The sequence below is a fragment of the Sinocyclocheilus grahami genome, unplaced genomic scaffold (assembly GCF_001515645.1).
Source record: "Sinocyclocheilus grahami isolate Dianchi unplaced genomic scaffold, SAMN03320097.WGS_v1.1 scaffold66.1, whole genome shotgun sequence".
NCBI classification, from domain to species: domain Eukaryota; kingdom Metazoa; phylum Chordata; class Actinopteri; order Cypriniformes; family Cyprinidae; genus Sinocyclocheilus; species Sinocyclocheilus grahami.
Window position 1 is genome coordinate 501,047 of NW_015505245.1, and position 16,751 is coordinate 517,797.

At 36.9% G+C, this 16,751-nt stretch overlaps 1 protein-coding gene across 2 annotated transcripts; it reads right to left on the reverse strand.

Moving 5' to 3' along the window:
- Window positions 1–6,259: 6,259 nt before the first annotated feature.
- Window positions 6,260–16,393, reverse strand: cbx1a (chromobox homolog 1a (HP1 beta homolog Drosophila)). Of its 2 annotated transcripts, XM_016271870.1 has the most exons (6): window positions 14,804–14,870; window positions 14,544–14,612; window positions 10,776–10,935; window positions 10,404–10,572; window positions 8,126–8,220; window positions 6,260–6,925 (listed from the first exon to the last, which is right to left on the reverse strand). In XM_016271870.1, exons 1-6 carry the CDS (start codon window positions 14,850–14,852, stop codon window positions 6,781–6,783), a joined length of 687 nt encoding a protein of 228 aa, XP_016127356.1. In that variant the 5' UTR covers window positions 14,853–14,870; the 3' UTR covers window positions 6,260–6,780. The 2 variants fall into 2 exon arrangements, with proteins under 2 accessions (XP_016127356.1, XP_016127357.1); XM_016271871.1 differs by lacking the exons at window positions 14,544–14,612; window positions 14,804–14,870 and adding an exon at window positions 16,244–16,393.
- Between the last annotated feature and the right edge of the window lie 358 nt (window positions 16,394–16,751).

The following is a 16,751-nucleotide window of genomic DNA, read 5'->3' on the forward strand; positions in this document are numbered from 1 at the left end:
AATCAAAACCATTTTTGTACTGTGTATATTTGGTCTTTTCAACATCGTTATGATGTTAAATGACTTTCTTGAGTCAGTCTTTGAACAGTTTGTTAAGTCAATTTGTTCAAACTCTTTGATTCATTATGAGCGAGTCATTGAATCATTCATTCAACCGATTTTTTTCAAACACATTGATTCATTCAGGAATGGAAAAAGTCATTGTATCATTCATTTAACTTCCTCATTCAAATGAATACATATTTGTATTTACTTTCAAAAAATACTTGACACATCAGTAATATATTTCGGCATACTCCCTTAAAGGTGTGTAAGCTCAAAATTTGATGTAAACTTTTAGTTAATACATTTTTTACTTGCATTCTTCAAACATTTTATTGCATTTTTACATAAACTGAAGAACTTTTGTCAGAAGATTTTGTCAGAACTTCAAGTAAATAGCGTTATTTACTGGTCTAATGTTCAGGTTTTATTAATCCCTGAAATAAACTTTTTTTTTTTTTTCTTCAGAATTGCAATTTCAAATTTTTCTTAAGCAAAACAATCATGATTTTTAAAGTTTTGAAAATCCCCGTCTGAATCACTGTAGTTTAAACGAGGGCGTCTGTACTTGACCGGGCAGGCTTGTTGTGACCCCAGCTTGAAGTTTGACCACTGTTAGAAATGCCTGAGCATGTGCTGGCTTGGCGTCCAGCACCAGCCCGGCTTGTTTTGTAATTCGAGAAGACGGGCACATTTACTTTCGCAATGCCTGTTTATCGGCTACTGATCAAGTGTCTAGGCCCATCCCCTCAAAACCAACTCAACGGAGAGTACATGAACATCTTCCACTGCTCCACATACCTTAAGCTTAAACATAAACAGGCACAGTGACTTTGTCAAAACCTTTCTAGGACTGATCATATGTAGGTGTGGCTGTTGATGTGTACTGAATAGGTTACATGATTAAGTGACACCCTAACCTTAACTATAAGGCAGGGGGATTGGGTTTGTTATTCCCCTAATACCAAAAAACATATTAGTCAACTGCCATGCTTGTCACAAGAGCCACAGGGGTCTCTGGAGTCTAAGGGGACTTCCAATAACAACAGCACAGACACCCAAGAGACCAATCGCTTTCATTAATCCCCCTCCAGAACAGGGAAAGGTTAGCTCTATTTGTAGCCAAGAACTGTCTGTTGTCTGTAAATGTATGGATTCCATATATAAAAGTTGTTCATCAACTATCTTGATGTTACTACTGTAGGTAAATATATATATATATATATATATATATATATATATATATATATATATATATATATACATACAGTGGGTACGGAAAGTATTCAGACCCCCTTAAATTTTTCACTCTTTGTTATATTGCAGCCATTTGCTAAAATCATTTAAGTTAATTTTTTTCCTCATTAATGTACACACAGCACCCCATATTGACAGAAAAATATTATGGATAAAGGACTCAAATTTTAGCCTTTTTTACCATATTTTCGCTTCATAAGACATTAATTGATGGACTGGAGTCTTGTGGAGTACTTGGAAACATCCCAATAATACACATCACATTTCCGTTTTGACACTCATTCTGACGGCACCCATTCACTGCAGAGGATTCATGGGTGAGCAAGTGATGTAATGCTAAATTTCTCCATCTGTTCTGATAAAGAAACAATCTCATCTATATTTTGGATGGCTTGTGGGTGAGCAAAATAAATTTTTGGGGGGTAAACTATTCCTTTGTTGTGTTAAACTGGTTTGTCACATGACCCACAGCAGACTGCCGGTATGTGCACACACTGTCCAGACTATTTAGTGTGACTGTGAGAATCTGCCTGGCTGTGCGTCCACATTATTGACATTTGTGAGAAGCATCAAGCTGCTTTCTTTTGCTTTCTATGCACACGCATCAACTCTGTGGGATAGCTAGGGTAATTTCAACTGGATGCTTTTTACTTTCTGTTCCTCCAGTGGGCTTTGTAACAGAATAAGAGGCTGCACAGTTAGTGAGCCTGAATTCCCCTTGAGTAAGGACCCTGTACTTAGAAACAGTTGCCATGCATTTGTCAAGTCCTCACATGTGCAGGCCAGATCAGATTTGACAGGTTTTCACGCACATGATCCACAGGGCTATTTCTGAACCAAGAGCCAGTCTGTTTGTTATTGTGGTATGTAGAAAAGGCTGCAAATTCGGCCCTATGGCACATTTGACCAGTACTGACGGGCAGCACGGTGTTCCTGGATCAGACTGTGGACTTTTTTTTTCTCTAGTGATTATTAGAAGCATGTAGTTCGGAGAAAAAGGATCCTTCCTCACAGACTTGAACATCTCATCTGTTCAGTTCAGAGCTAAATGATTAGTTAACATAAGTTAAATTCAATTTAGCTGAGGGTTGGAACATACAATTTTTTGTGATAGGATTCTGTTAGGATTAGTTCATTGATGGAAAAAGATATTCATTTTGGGATTTTCTAAAGATTACATAGTGTTTTTAAATGATACCATGTTTTAAAACATTAACTTAAATGGTTGCGAGATGATGGCAAATTAGAGCTACATCACTGATAAAAATGATTTTGTGGTGAAGTAAATACTACAGAAAAACAAATGTAATTTCTACATTAAATAATTTAGTCCTGGCAAGAATGAAAAAAAAAAGAGTAAATTCAATATTAGTACTCAATTTAAGCTTGTAAAATTAAAAGTTTGAACTTATAAGTATATTTTACTTGGAATTGTTTGTTATTTTTACAAAGATTGTTTTTTTTGTTTACAAAAGATTGATATAAGTAAATATCAAAGTCATGATCCCGTTGTTCCCATCATGCACTTGGGCATGAATAATTAATGAGGTAAAATATTTAGCTGTTTTCGAGATGTATTTACACTGTTTTATGGTTGCTTTTGTTGTTAGGTTATGTAACTTGCTGTTTTGTGACATTTGGAGTTCCTTTTTTTTTTTACTCAAAACGACCCGTTCATACTCCAACACTATTCACTGATTGTCACCGTCATTGTGTATCGTGCGCCAAATATTCAGGTCTCTGTTCATTCAGTTAATATATATATTGAGTAAACATATTACCTTAAAAAGGATAATGAGCTGTCTACTTTTTTACATACGCGATTTTAAGTGAACCACATGCTTTATTGGCATTTTTTTCAGTGCTATGGTGTTTCAGAGCTATAGATTTTACTTAATTCCATACTTAAATTTTACTAAAATATGAGTGCAAAAACTTGCAAAATTAAAATTAAGTAAATTTTACTTCTTGTTTTTTTTCAGTGATAGCGAACAACTTGCTTCAATCATCATTTATTGTAAAATTACGATTCAGCGTTGTCTATTAATGTCTCTGTGACACATACGATCAAACTGGTGGATTAATCAAAACCATTTTTGTACTGTGTATATTTGGTCTTTTCAACATCGTTATGATGTTAAATGACTTTCTTGAGTCAGTCTTTGAACAATTTGTTAAGTCAATTTGTTCAAACTCTTTGATTCATTATGAGCGAGTCATTGAATCATTCATTCAACCGATTTTTTCAAACACATTGATTCATTCAGGAATGGAAAAAGTCATTGTATCATTCATTTAACTTCCTCATTCAAATGAATACATATTTGTATTTACTTTCAAAAAATACTTGACACATCAGTAATATATTTCGGCATACTCCCTTAAAGGTGTGTAAGCTCAAAATTTGATGTAAACTTTTAGTTAATACATTTTTTACTTGCATTCTTCAAACATTTTATTGCATTTTTACATAAACTGAAGAACTTTTGTCAGAAGATTTTGTCAGAACTTCAAGTAAATAGCGTTATTTACTGGTCTAATGTTCAGGTTTTATTAATCCCTGAAATAAACTTTTTTTTTTTTTTCTTCAGAATTGCAATTTCAAATTTTTCTTAAGCAAAACAATCATGATTTTTAAAGTTTTGAAAATCCCCGTCTGAATCACTGTAGTTTAAACGAGGGCGTCTGTACTTGACCGGGCAGGCTTGTTGTGACCCCAGCTTGAAGTTTGACCACTGTTAGAAATGCCTGAGCATGTGCTGGCTTGGCGTCCAGCACCAGCCCGGCTTGTTTTGTAATTCGAGAAGACGGGCACATTTACTTTCGCAATGCCTGTTTATCGGCTACTGATCAAGTGTCTAGGCCCATCCCCTCAAAACCAACTCAACGGAGAGTACATGAACATCTTCCACTGCTCCACATACCTTAAGCTTAAACATAAACAGGCACAGTGACTTTGTCAAAACCTTTCTAGGACTGATCATATGTAGGTGTGGCTGTTGATGTGTACTGAATAGGTTACATGATTAAGTGACACCCTAACCTTAACTATAAGGCAGGGGGATTGGGTTTGTTATTCCCCTAATACCAAAAAACATATTAGTCAACCATTCACTTAACAAGACTGTAAAGTATTTTTGACCCACAATGTTTTGAATGAACTGGAGTTTTGTCTTTGAGTATGTGGGGGCTTTATTAGAATTTATGTTAGTTTAACAATTCATTGATTTTTTTTATTTTTTTTTAAAATACCAGGTCTGGATTTGATTTCATGTTTTAAAAAGCCTTGTAAATAAATCTAAGCCTTTTTATATTCAACTGTTTATGTACCTTGTGTTAAACATTTTGCAGTGAATTCATGTTCTTGGTGACAAGCTGGGATTGTTCTTGTTTCAATTAAAATATATTTATTTGATGTAATTTTCAGTTAAATTGTTTTTTAAAACAGGTTACTATAACATGAAAAACTAAATTTCTTATAAAATAACTTTAATAATAAAACAGAATTAATATAAAAAAAGGTTTATTTTAATGAACAAATAAACATTTCCCCTTGAAAATGTGAAAATGAAAGAAAGTAACATGCTTTTAACAGTACACTTAAAAAGAGAAAAAGACAATCAGAAAGGAATATAATGCAGTCACATTACTGATTGTGTACAACTAGAAGTACATCAGGCTCCTCCGGTACACAGAAGTTTATGCCCCTACCAATACCATACTTAGCAAAAAACAGTATCCAGTGACCCAAGCACTATTTTAACCATTTTAAAAACTTTTTGAAGATATTGATAACATTTTAAATCTCTAGCATATTGTCAATACTAACATGTTTATGCTGGTGCAAACGTGATACTAAAAGACCTGACCTGTAGCATGATATTAGCAAGTTTTTTCACCTTCACTACACATTTACATATGTCTATGATAAAAAGATGCCTTGAAGCAGTGTAGTACATTCTACTCTTTGAGCACCGCCGAAAAAGAGGGTAAAACAGCAAAGTGTCACACTTTATCAATGTTTTCCCAAAGTATTTACGAGCCAGGTCTGGCAGACCTTGATCAGCCTATAATACTTGAAAGATCAGTCTGAAAAGCTGGAATCTAAAGAGCACATTTCCTCTCCACAGTAATGCAACTGATTAAACACACCGACATCTAATAGTTAAAAATAAAAAAGGTTTATATGAGATTATGGGACATGCAGTTTACGAAGCTGACTAGGAAGTTATCAAAAAAAAAAAAAAAAACGTATGAATATATATATATATACGCATACGCAACATATCCTCAAATGGTGAACAAAAAAGATCAGAATACTGTATACATGGTGAATACAAATTGAGAAATACTGCTAAAACAGCAAGACTGCAATACACAGCAATTTGCTCACTAATAAGGTGACAACAGTTTTGACAAATGTATTTACACAACAAATGACTTGAAGATGAAGTCTAAACAAATGAGGAAATGAAAAAAGGCTTAAGAAATTGGGCCATGCCGCCTTACAAAAGACAAAACACAGTAACTACACATAAAACGGAGTTTTGAACAAACTATGCTCAGATTCAGAGAAAACGGTGTACACACCAAATTAATCACACTGTGAATTTGTTTGTTTTTCTTCTCAGTTTTAATTGCTTGGTGAACAAAAAAGATCAGAATACTGTATACATGGTGAATACAAATTGAGAAATACTGCTAAAACAGCAAGACTGCAATACACAGCAATTTGCTCACTAATAAGGTGACAACAGTTTTGACAAATGTATTTACACAACAAATGACTTGAAGATGAAGTCTAAACAAATGAGGAAATGAAAAAGGCTTAAGAAATTGGGCCATGCCGCCTTACAAAAGACAAAACACAGTAACTACACATAAAACGGAGTTTTGAACAAACTATGCTCAGATTCAGAGAAAACGGTGTACACACCAAATTAATCACACTGTGAATTTGTTTGTTTTTCTTCTCAGTTTTAATTGCGGTGTACTTACTGTATTTTAACTTAGGGTGGCGTATTACACAGTGAAACGTTCCAATTTAGACTGAAAAAACATAGAAGGTATGAGGATGTGCACATAGGATTCACCGCATTTAGCATATCATACCTCATCAGACGTCAACCACCTTTTTATCAGCCGTGAATAACTACTGAGCAACTACTGCAGCATATATACACCCCATTTCCCATAATCCATCAGAAAGAGAAGCAAAGAGGAAGTACAGTAATCCTGTGTTTCTTACGGTGGTCAGTATTCTGACTAACATTCACTTTTGCCCACTAAAGATGACTCCACGTCTGCATATCTTGCTCTGAATATATATTGAGTCCAGCTTTTATGGCATTGAGAGTAAAAGAGCTTTTGCGTGTCTGTTTCCCCATCTTTGAACTGCCCATATCCCGAATTCCCCCCACCCTGCCCAAACTAGTCTAACACGGCCCTGACCTGCCACCGCTCTCGTTCTCCCTCACAGGCCTAGTTCTTGTCATCCTTCTTCTCTTCTTCCTCAGCAGGGTAGGAGTGCCATGTCAGTCGCTCTTCATAGAATGAGATGACCACCTGTGGGCACTTCACATTGGCCTCTTTTGCCGGAACGAGATCTGCCTCGTCAGAGTTTTTCCTGTAGAGAAGCAGCAGGGGGAGAATGATCAAAGGAACCCCAAAATTAAAATTAATTAAAAAACAAAACAGTCTCCAGTTTATTAATTAATGTCTTGTGAAGTGAAAAGCTTGTGTTTGAAACAAACAAATCCATCAATGCATCTTGTTTTCAAACTGTTGCTTCTGGCTAAAATACTGGCTTGAAACAATTATTATGCAGTCCAAAATCCATAATAAATGTTATCCAATATCCAATGTAGTCCTCTCAGATTAAAATCCACTGACATATTTGTTTAGAACTCTTTTTGCTTGTAAACGGTGCTTGATCAGTGCATATTTCTCTCCTGATTCAAGATGACTTTTTCACTAGAGAAAGCAAATAAAAAAAGAAATGCATTTATGAAAATGGATAATGAATTTATTAAAAACAAGCAGCCTTTTGCCTCACAAGATGTTAATTGGGATGTTTTTATTGGCGGTTTATCGGGCTACCATTCTGACTGCACCCATTCACTGCAGAGGATCCAGTGGTGAGCAAGAAACGTAATGCTAAATTTCCCCAAATCCGTTCCAATGAAAAAGCAAATTCTTCTACAGCTTGGATGGCCTGAGGGTAAATACATTTTTAGCAAATTTCATTTTGGGTAAACCATTCCTTTACATACAAACGCTTCAAATAATGTAATTTAGCCAGAGGCATCTGGCCATTGGCTCAACATGCCAAACAGCAAGTTTCATAATCTGTATTGAAGAAAAGAAAAACTAAACTGGGGTGTGTTTCACAAAAGCATCGTTGGCTAACTATAGTGGTAAGTTCCATTGAACTCTATTGGTAATGATGGAACTTGCGACCATAGCTGCTTTTGGGAAACATACCCCTGGTTACCAGATCTGAGGGAGTCGCGAGTATGAATGTGCTCACAAGAACTCAAATACAAACAATGTTTTAAAGGTGAAGTGTGCTACAGTAAAAGCTTTAAAAAAAGTGTCTCTGTTCATAATCTTACGTTAATTGTGCTAAAAATGCCAACAAAACCCTGCTTTTTTTTTGTGACCATCCAGCTTAGTCTAAAACAGCAACACCGGTATCTGGAGTTCGGGATCTGATGTGTTTGTTTGACCAAAGGTGGGGAGTGTTAATTATTTTCACAATTCTATTTTGTGATGCCAGTAATGCAGAAATCACACATTTCACTTTTAAATCTTAATCTTTACATACCATTTCATTAGAAACATGAGCTCGCCGCTGGAATCTGTGGCTCCAATGATGCGCTCTGGTTCTAACCCACGTGCAAAGCCCCTTGGCTTGTCTTGCTGCAAAACACAAGGAAACCATGTCAGTATTTTATTATTCACATGCAGTACAGGTTTCTTCTCAGTCTGAGAAAGCATAAACATTTGTATTGGAAAACAAAAATAAGGAAGATATCCATTTTTTGAAATGCAACCAACATTCAGAGCTGCCAACCTTTGAAAAGGGGGGTGGGGGGTGATACCGGGGATCATATAGCCTATTCCTACATTACTTGAAGCTCCTTGATGGCTAATGTCAAAATCGTAATTGCACAATGTGCAAAATGCTAGACTTCATGTTAAATATTTTTCATAGGTTAGTACTCAAGAGTCTGCACTCAGTTTGTGATATTCCTGTTATATAGTATTTTAGAGTAAACCGTAGGAATGCAACAATACAGTTAGCCCAAGGTTCAATAAATACCTGTTTTTAATTTGGTTCTGATGGTTTGGCACAACGGAGTACTTTAGTAATTTTAAATGCTATAAAAAAATAAAAAAAAATCCCAGTATACCTTAAAGTCCCCCCTGTAGTCAAATATTTGATCCCCTAAAACTTCTTTGATAATCAAAATTACATATTTAAATGTTTTTTCTTGTGAAAATAATTCTCATTCCATAAAATAGCTTGAATGCAACTCTACACCCTTGCCTAATTTACTATACGCTGCTCTATGAATATGCAAATTAGTCCCGCCTCTACTCAGTCACACCAGCCAGCGCCTCCTGATCCACTGAACTGTAGTAAATGCAAAAAAATGGCATACACGGATAATGACTGATAAAACTATCTTTTTACTAGCGGACAACTACAGTGAATACTGTAACATTCGTCAAAGTTACTTACTTGACGATGTTGTGTCCTAAAATGCCTTGAAGACTCGAATACAGCCGTTTGTGATTCTTAATTTGCGCCCGCAAACATACGCGTGTGAAGTGCAGAGGTTGGTCTGACTCCGGGCTACTTTTACACTGTTGCCACAGGTTATAATGCAAGTTAGCGGTTCTAAATTCACATTAAATCACAGCTTCATGGGTTTTTTTTGCTTTAATTTATTTTTGGTTTTGTGCTGGTATTGGTATATTTTGCATGCTAGTGATAGGAATCGATCCCTTGACGTGATCGGTTATTGGTTTGTGACGTAGCAAACCGAGGGCTGTTTCAAACCGTATTTCTGGGTCAGCCTTTGGGAAACTAGTTTTAAGGAGAAAATACTCAGCAATGGTGTTGATTGATAGATTGGCACATGGTTTGTCAAAAGGCATATTAAAAACACCATATAGACAAATAAACAAAAAAAAAAACCTTGATTTTCACTATGAGGTCTGAGTTTGGCAGGTCTGCAACATTTAATGCCATGACTTTATGAACTTGAGAACTTTGTAAAGGCCTTAATATGTGAAAGGGCGAATTAAGACCGTTTAAAATCATTAAGGCACAGAACCCCTGTATTCATCTTTTTTTCTTCATGCATCATGTCTCAAAAGGTATTTGAAAAGGAGCACATATAATTGATGAAAGCAAAATAAAATAAAAAAATTTTACATTTAAAAGTTTGTTGGTCTGGTAGTTTTTATAAAAAGCAAAACCTGGGATATAAAAGTACATAAAATTTAATAAACACCTAAAAGTGCCTGGCAAATGCTTAAATATAGTACATGTACACAGTCTTATGTAAAGAAAGATAAAGAAAGGAAATGTTTAAAAAGAAAAAAAACATACATATTTTATAAAATATAGAACTTGCGCAATTTTTATACCAAAAGTCTACAAAATCGTACTCATTTAAGGCAGGGCTGTACAGTGCGACATATACTACGTGCTATAGCATGCTATGGAAAAACTGGTTTGTGCCATGAATAAATTTACCACTGTAGCACACGTGCGATACAGTTTTGCGTGTTCATTACACAGCCGCTTAATAGTGTGAAGTGATTTCGTTGTGCTTGTTTGTGTGTGAGAGATTGATTGACTTGGTTTAGGGGTGTGCAATATTTTTGACGGTGAATGATTAAAATGTCTCCACAATCTGCTTTTGAAGAAATGTCGTAGTATCGTGCTACAGCGCACATTCTATTAGCTGAAGGTGTCCCTGTGCTACAACTGTTTGGCCTGTGCTACAAAACTTTCAACCTCTGTAGCACCAGTGCTATGTGCAAAAAAAGTTAACGTACAGCCCTGTAAGGGAATGATTAAATCTAACCTCATCTTTCCTCTTTTTGGGCCGGCTGTCTTCCCCACCATCTGTGTCAGATTCTCCTTTCCTCTTTCCACTAGACTCTTTCTTGTCATTTGGTTTGTGTTTTTGCAGGTACTCTGCAATGAGATCAGGACAGTCCAGGTTGTCCTGTGGCTCCCATGTGTTGTCTTCACTAAGGAAAAGGGAATATATTCTCAACCATCTTTTTCATTGAAGGGCTGGACCACCAACCAAAATCAAAGGCTATATTTTTATTAGCAAACCATTTATTCTCCCAGAGATCTTTATATAACGATAAAATGACCAACATGTTTTTTAGGAATCAAGCTCCTTGCCTTACACGAATGCAAAATCTTGCAGATATTAGTTACTTACTCTGAGAAGCCCTTCCACTTGAGAAGGAACTCCACTCTGCCCTTCACCACCCGTCTGTCCAGAACCTTCTCCACCACATATTCTTCTTCTTCCTCTTCTACCACCTCCTCCACCTTCTTCTTGGTCTGCTTCTTCCCAGCTGTGGCCGCCAGCTTGCTGTCTGCAGAGAAAGAGGGCAGTAAAGAGAAAAAGGGTCAGTCTTTTCTATGGAAAAAAAAAATCACATCTTTCAGTATTTAAAGTAAAAAACAAATGAAGCGGACACTATGGGGCTGAGCAGAACAAACACAAACAGTGACACTTCACTAGCAGGGGGTCGTGCACAGAGAGGAAGAGTGATTATTCGTGGTTTATTTTGAAAAAAAGTTATGCCATGGTCAAAGTGTTGACAAATCTTCAAATTGTTTTGCTGCTGTAAAAAAAACCACAGCGCTTTGTGAGGAATTCTTGCTTTTGAGAACAAGGTCAGAAACTACAAATTCAGAAAAGACATCAAAATATTTTAGGGTTTCAGTTTCACTGTCCTCAAAGGGATAGTTCACCCCAAAATTTAAATTCTGTCATCATTTCCTCACTCATGTCATTTCAAACCCGCATGAATTTTTCCTTGCAAAAGATAAGACACCTTGAGGAATGTTTCAACTGTTTGCCAACTGTTGCCCATACAATTTAAGTCAATGGGGTCCAAAACACTGCACCCCAATGTCTTCTTTTGTGCTTCACAGAAGCAACAAATCACATTGGAATGAAATGACATGAAGGCGAGCCAATGAGGAAGAAATTTTATTTTTGGATGAACTATCAACCTACCTACAAAGTGCAAGCATCTGAATTATATAACCATGTAACAGACATACCTTAAGCCGTTCAAACAATCGCTTCTTAAGAATCAGCATGATCCCAATGTTAGCATCATATTCCAAGCAGATCAAATACCAGTTTGAACAAGAACCATAACCACTTGACGCTTAACTTCAACAGACCAATCATTCAGGAGATACTGGCATCAACCAATCAATACTGACTAATGTGCTCAGACAGGCTCGTCAATCAAGTTTACACTACCAAAACAAGTCTCTTATTCTCACCAAGGCTACATTTATTTGATCAAAATACAGTAAAGGCAGTGATATTGTGAAATAATATAACAATTTTAAATGTTTTCTTTTTTTATATATTTTAAAATGTAATTTATTCCTGTGATGCACAGCTGAATTTTCAGCATCATTACGCCAGACTTCAGGGTCACATGATCCTTCAGAAATCAATCTTCTGATATACTGATTTGATGCTCAAGAAACATTTCTGATTATTAATGTTAAAAACAGGTGTGCTGCTTCATATTGCTGTGGAAACTACTGTGATACATTCTTTTCAGGATTTTTTGTTAAAGTTTAAATAAAAATGACCGAAAAAACGAAATCTTCACATCTGATCAATTTAATGCATCCTTTCTAAGGCTGGGTATCGCTCAATTTTTCAATATCGATACCTTGACTTCACTACCGGTTCCTGAACAATACTTTTTTCGATACCAATTTTATGAAATCAATTTTAACAAGATTACATCTAAAAAAAAAATAAAAAAAACAACTTTGGTTTTATTTTTCAGCTTGCTGATGTTTATACAATCTCAAAGACTCATCTCCTGAGCCACTGCACAAAGGAACAAAATGTAACCAACACAATAAATCAGTGCAAATAGTTTTAATAAAGCTCTTTTAAGTTGGAATGTGAACACAACATGGACACTAACGTTACTACTAGGGCTGGGTATCATTAAAAAAAATTTGATATCGATACCGGTTCCTGAACAATACTTTTTTCGATACCAATTTTATGAAATCAATTTTAACAAGATTACATCTAAAAAAAAAATAAAAAAAACAACTTTGGTTTTATTTTTCAGCTTGCTGATGTTTATACAATCTCAAAGACTCATCTCCTGAGCCACTGCACAAAGGAACAAAATGTAACCAACACAATAAATCAGTGCAAATAGTTTTAATAAAGCTCAAATGGTCTTCAGTTTACACATCTGTTAGGCTACATTTACACTAGCATGTGAATCATGATTTCTATTTATTTTCCACTGATTTACTGATGAGCATTAGCAGCTTCCAGCGCTGTCTGCCTGTGTTCTCTCTTCCATGATCGCTGCTCTGACTCAAGAGTCAGAGGTAATAACATTTAATTTCAGCAACATTACATGGCCAAAACACACATTAGACGGCAATCAGAAGTTATTACAAACACTCGATGGTGGTTTAAAGTGAGTGGAGAGTAAAAGCGGAATATAAATCTCATTTATTGTCTTATGTAGTATGATGCTACAGTTTGTATTAATGGTCACATAACACGCGCTTTCGGTCGTGTAGTATGAACGGACATCTGCATATGATCGGAACTCCACGCAGCTCCCGCGCTACTCTCCATTGCAAATGAATGACTGAATGACCGGTCTGTCGTTTGTCGGAGATAGTGGAAAGCTGGCTTGAAACGCAGTGGAAACGCCAGTATGACGAGGATCGTTTTCATTTTAAAACAAACGCACCAGTGTAAATGTAGCCTTACATCTAAGGGGGCTGGGACGCATTCGCACTACAGCCTCTCGTGTGCGCCACATCTCTGAGTGTAACCGGTGTAAACTAGTAGGTGTGCTCGACTTGACGCAGACTGACTGTGCAGACCGATCGGTGTATTACAGTACCACGAGAGCTAAGAGAGCAGACTGCTCCGTGCGCTTTCGAATCGCTCTCCCGGATGTCAAACACTGATCTACCTGCGCCGCACCTCTTCTAGTCGAACACACCGGCTAGTGCGGCAGGCTTATTGGCTCACTGACAATGATGAGATTAACCCCTTAGGTATCAAAATTTGGTCCCGAACGACGACTCTTTCGATACTCGATGGTATCGAGGCATTTCGGTCAGTGCCTAAAAAGTATCGAGCTCGATACCCAGCCCTAATCCTTTCTAAATAAAAATATGAATTTCTTCAAACCCCAAACTTTTGAATGGTAGTGTATACTGTGTATACTGTGTGGGGAAAAAAAGTAAAGTAATTTTATGCAAATCTCATCTGTCATTAAACTATTTCAGCACAAATTTTGGCATTATAGTGGTATGTGGCATTTCAACTCCCAGAATATTAACATCAATTTCATGATTGAAAAAACACAGCTACCGTGGAGAACAAATGCTTAATTACTAATCGACCACAAAAGACGGTAATATAGCAAACACATCAGTTCAGGAAAAAAAAATAAAAAAATTTTTTGTTTGTGAACATTAGTTAAAGCATTAACTACGTACTAACAAAAAGCAATATTTTCACTGCATTTATTGACCTTTGTTAATGTTAGTTCACCGTGCATTAACTAATGTTTTAAAAAGCACAACTTGTCACTTAGAATACAACTGGTAATTATCCTGATTTTAAAAATGTTATGAACAAACGAGACCTGTTGCCCAAATTTCATCACTTTGAAACACTCATTCTGTCCTTTTTGTGCACCAGACCAGAAGCAAACCTTTGCCCTTATAAATCACCAGAAGCAGCAGCTCTATTAGTCACTGACAGATAATAGATCACATGGCAGATGAAACAGCGGTCATGGAAACAGACAACATCCCGTGATTTAACAGAAGTAATATCAAGGCTTGTTTATGAGACAGAAAGGTTAAGGTTATCTGAACATCTAGAAATAACCCTCCCCCATACACATTTGAAAGCAAAACAGTAGTGAAGGAGAAAGTTGTGAGACACCTGCGGTGACGCTGGGAGCATCACTAGCTGTGTCTGTTGGTTCGCTCATGATCGTCGAAGGGGCGGAGACTGACAGATAATAGATCACATGGCAGATGAAACAGCGGTCATGGAAACAGACAACATCCCGTGATTTAACAGAAGTAATATCAAGGCTTGTTTATGAGACAAAGGTTAAGGTGATCTGAACATCTAGAAATAACCCTCCCCCATACACATTTGAAAGAAAAACAGTAGTGAAGGAGAAAGTTGTGAGACACCTGCGGTGACGCTGGGAGCATCACTAGCTGTGTCTGTTGGTTCGCTCATGATCGTCGAAGGGGCGGAGACTGCTCGACTTGACGCAGACTGACTGTGCAGACCGATCGGTGTATTACAGTACCACGAGAGCTAAGAGAGCAGACTGCTCCGTGCGCTTTCGAATCGCTCTCCCGGATGTCAAACACTGATCTACCTGCGCCGCACCTCTTCTAGTCGAACACACCGGCTAGTGCGGCAGGCTTATTGGCTCACTGACAATGATGAGATTAACCCCTTAGGTATCAAAATTTGGTCCCGAACGACGACTCTTTCGATACTCGATGGTATCGAGGCATTTCGGTCAGTGCCTAAAAAGTATCGAGCTCGATACCCAGCCCTAATCCTTTCTAAATAAAAATATGAATTTCTTCAAACCCCAAACTTTTGAATGGTAGTGTATACTGTGTATACTGTGTGGGGAAAAAAAGTAAAGTAATTTTATGCAAATCTCATCTGTCATTAAACTATTTCAGCACAAATTTTGGCATTATAGTGGTATGTGGCATTTCAACTCCCAGAATATTAACATCAATTTCATGATTGAAAAAACACAGCTACCGTGGAGAACAAATGCTTAATTACTAATCGACCACAAAAGACGGTAATATAGCAAACACATCAGTTCAGGAAAAAAAAATAAAAAATTTTTTTGTTTGTGAACATTAGTTAAAGCATTAACTACGTACTAACAAAAAGCAATATTTTCACTGCATTTATTGACCTTTGTTAATGTTAGTTATTAACTAATTAACTAATGTTTTAAAAAGCACAACTTGTCACTTAGAATACAACTGGTAATTATCCTGATTTTAAAAATCAAACGAGACAACGAGACCTGTTGCCCAAATTTCATCACTTTGAAACACTCATTCTGTCCTTTTTGTGCACCAGACCAGAAGCAAACCTTTGCCCTTATAAATCACCAGAAGCAGCAGCTCTATTAGTCACTGACAGATAATAGATCACATGGCAGATGAAACAGCGGTCATGGAAACAGACAACATCCCGTGATTTAACAGAAGTAATATCAAGGCTTGTTTATAAGACAGAAAGGTTAAGGTGATCTGAACATCTAGAAATAACCCTCCCCCATACACATTTGAAAGCAAAACAGTAGTGAAGGAGAAAGTTGTGAGACACCTGCGGTGACGCTGGGAGCATCACTAGCTGTGTCTGTTGGTTCGCTCATGATCGTCGAAGGGGCGGAGACTGACAGATAATAGATCACATGGCAGATGAAACAGCGGTCATGGAAACAGACAACATCCCGTGATTTAACAGAAGTAATATCAAGGCTTGTTTATGAGACAAAGGTTAAGGTGATCTGAACATCTAGAAATAACCCTCCCCCATACACATTTGAAAGAAAAACAGTAGTGAAGGAGAAAGTTGTGAGACACCTGCGGTGACGCTGGGAGCATCACTAGCTGTGTCTGTTGGTTCGCTCATGATCGTCGAAGGGGCGGAGACTGACAGATAATGGATCACATGGCAGATGAAACAGCGGTCATGGAAACAGACAAAATCCCGTGATTTAACAGAAGTAATATCAAGGCTTGTTTATAAGACAGAAACACTCTTGAGCAGCAACAACAGTACCATGTACTCTGCCATTGTTGTAGATGTTTGTTCGCACTTGCCTTTAAAATCGACATGTACTGAGCATGTCTACATACCTAACACGTACTACGCATGCGCATGACGTCACCGTTTTCAAATATTCCCATATTGAGTGTTTACACGGAAACGATAACGGTGGCGTTTTCAAAAACTTGCACTTTGAAACCAGTTTTCAAAAATATGCGTTTTCAGTCCCCAAAATGCCGTTGACGTGTAAACGGCCCCTAACACAGCTGCAATTGTTTTTTTCTCTCAATAGAATGTCTTATTTATTTTTTGTTGATCATA

What these genes read in the sequence shown, in the direction of transcription:
- cbx1a (XM_016271870.1), bottom strand. Translation starts at nt 14,852, where the DNA reads ATGAGCGAACCAACAGACACAGCTAGTGATGCTCCCAGCGTCACCGCA. An exon ending in TGCTCCCAGCGTCACCGCAG is followed by an intron (nt 10,936 to 14,543) that starts GTGTCTCACAAC and finishes CTTTCTCTGCAG; the next exon opens with ACAGCAAGCTGGCGGCCACA. An exon ending in CTCATGTTTCTAATGAAATG is followed by an intron (nt 6,926 to 8,125) that starts GTATGTAAAGAT and finishes GCTTCTCTACAG; the next exon opens with GAAAAACTCTGACGAGGCAG.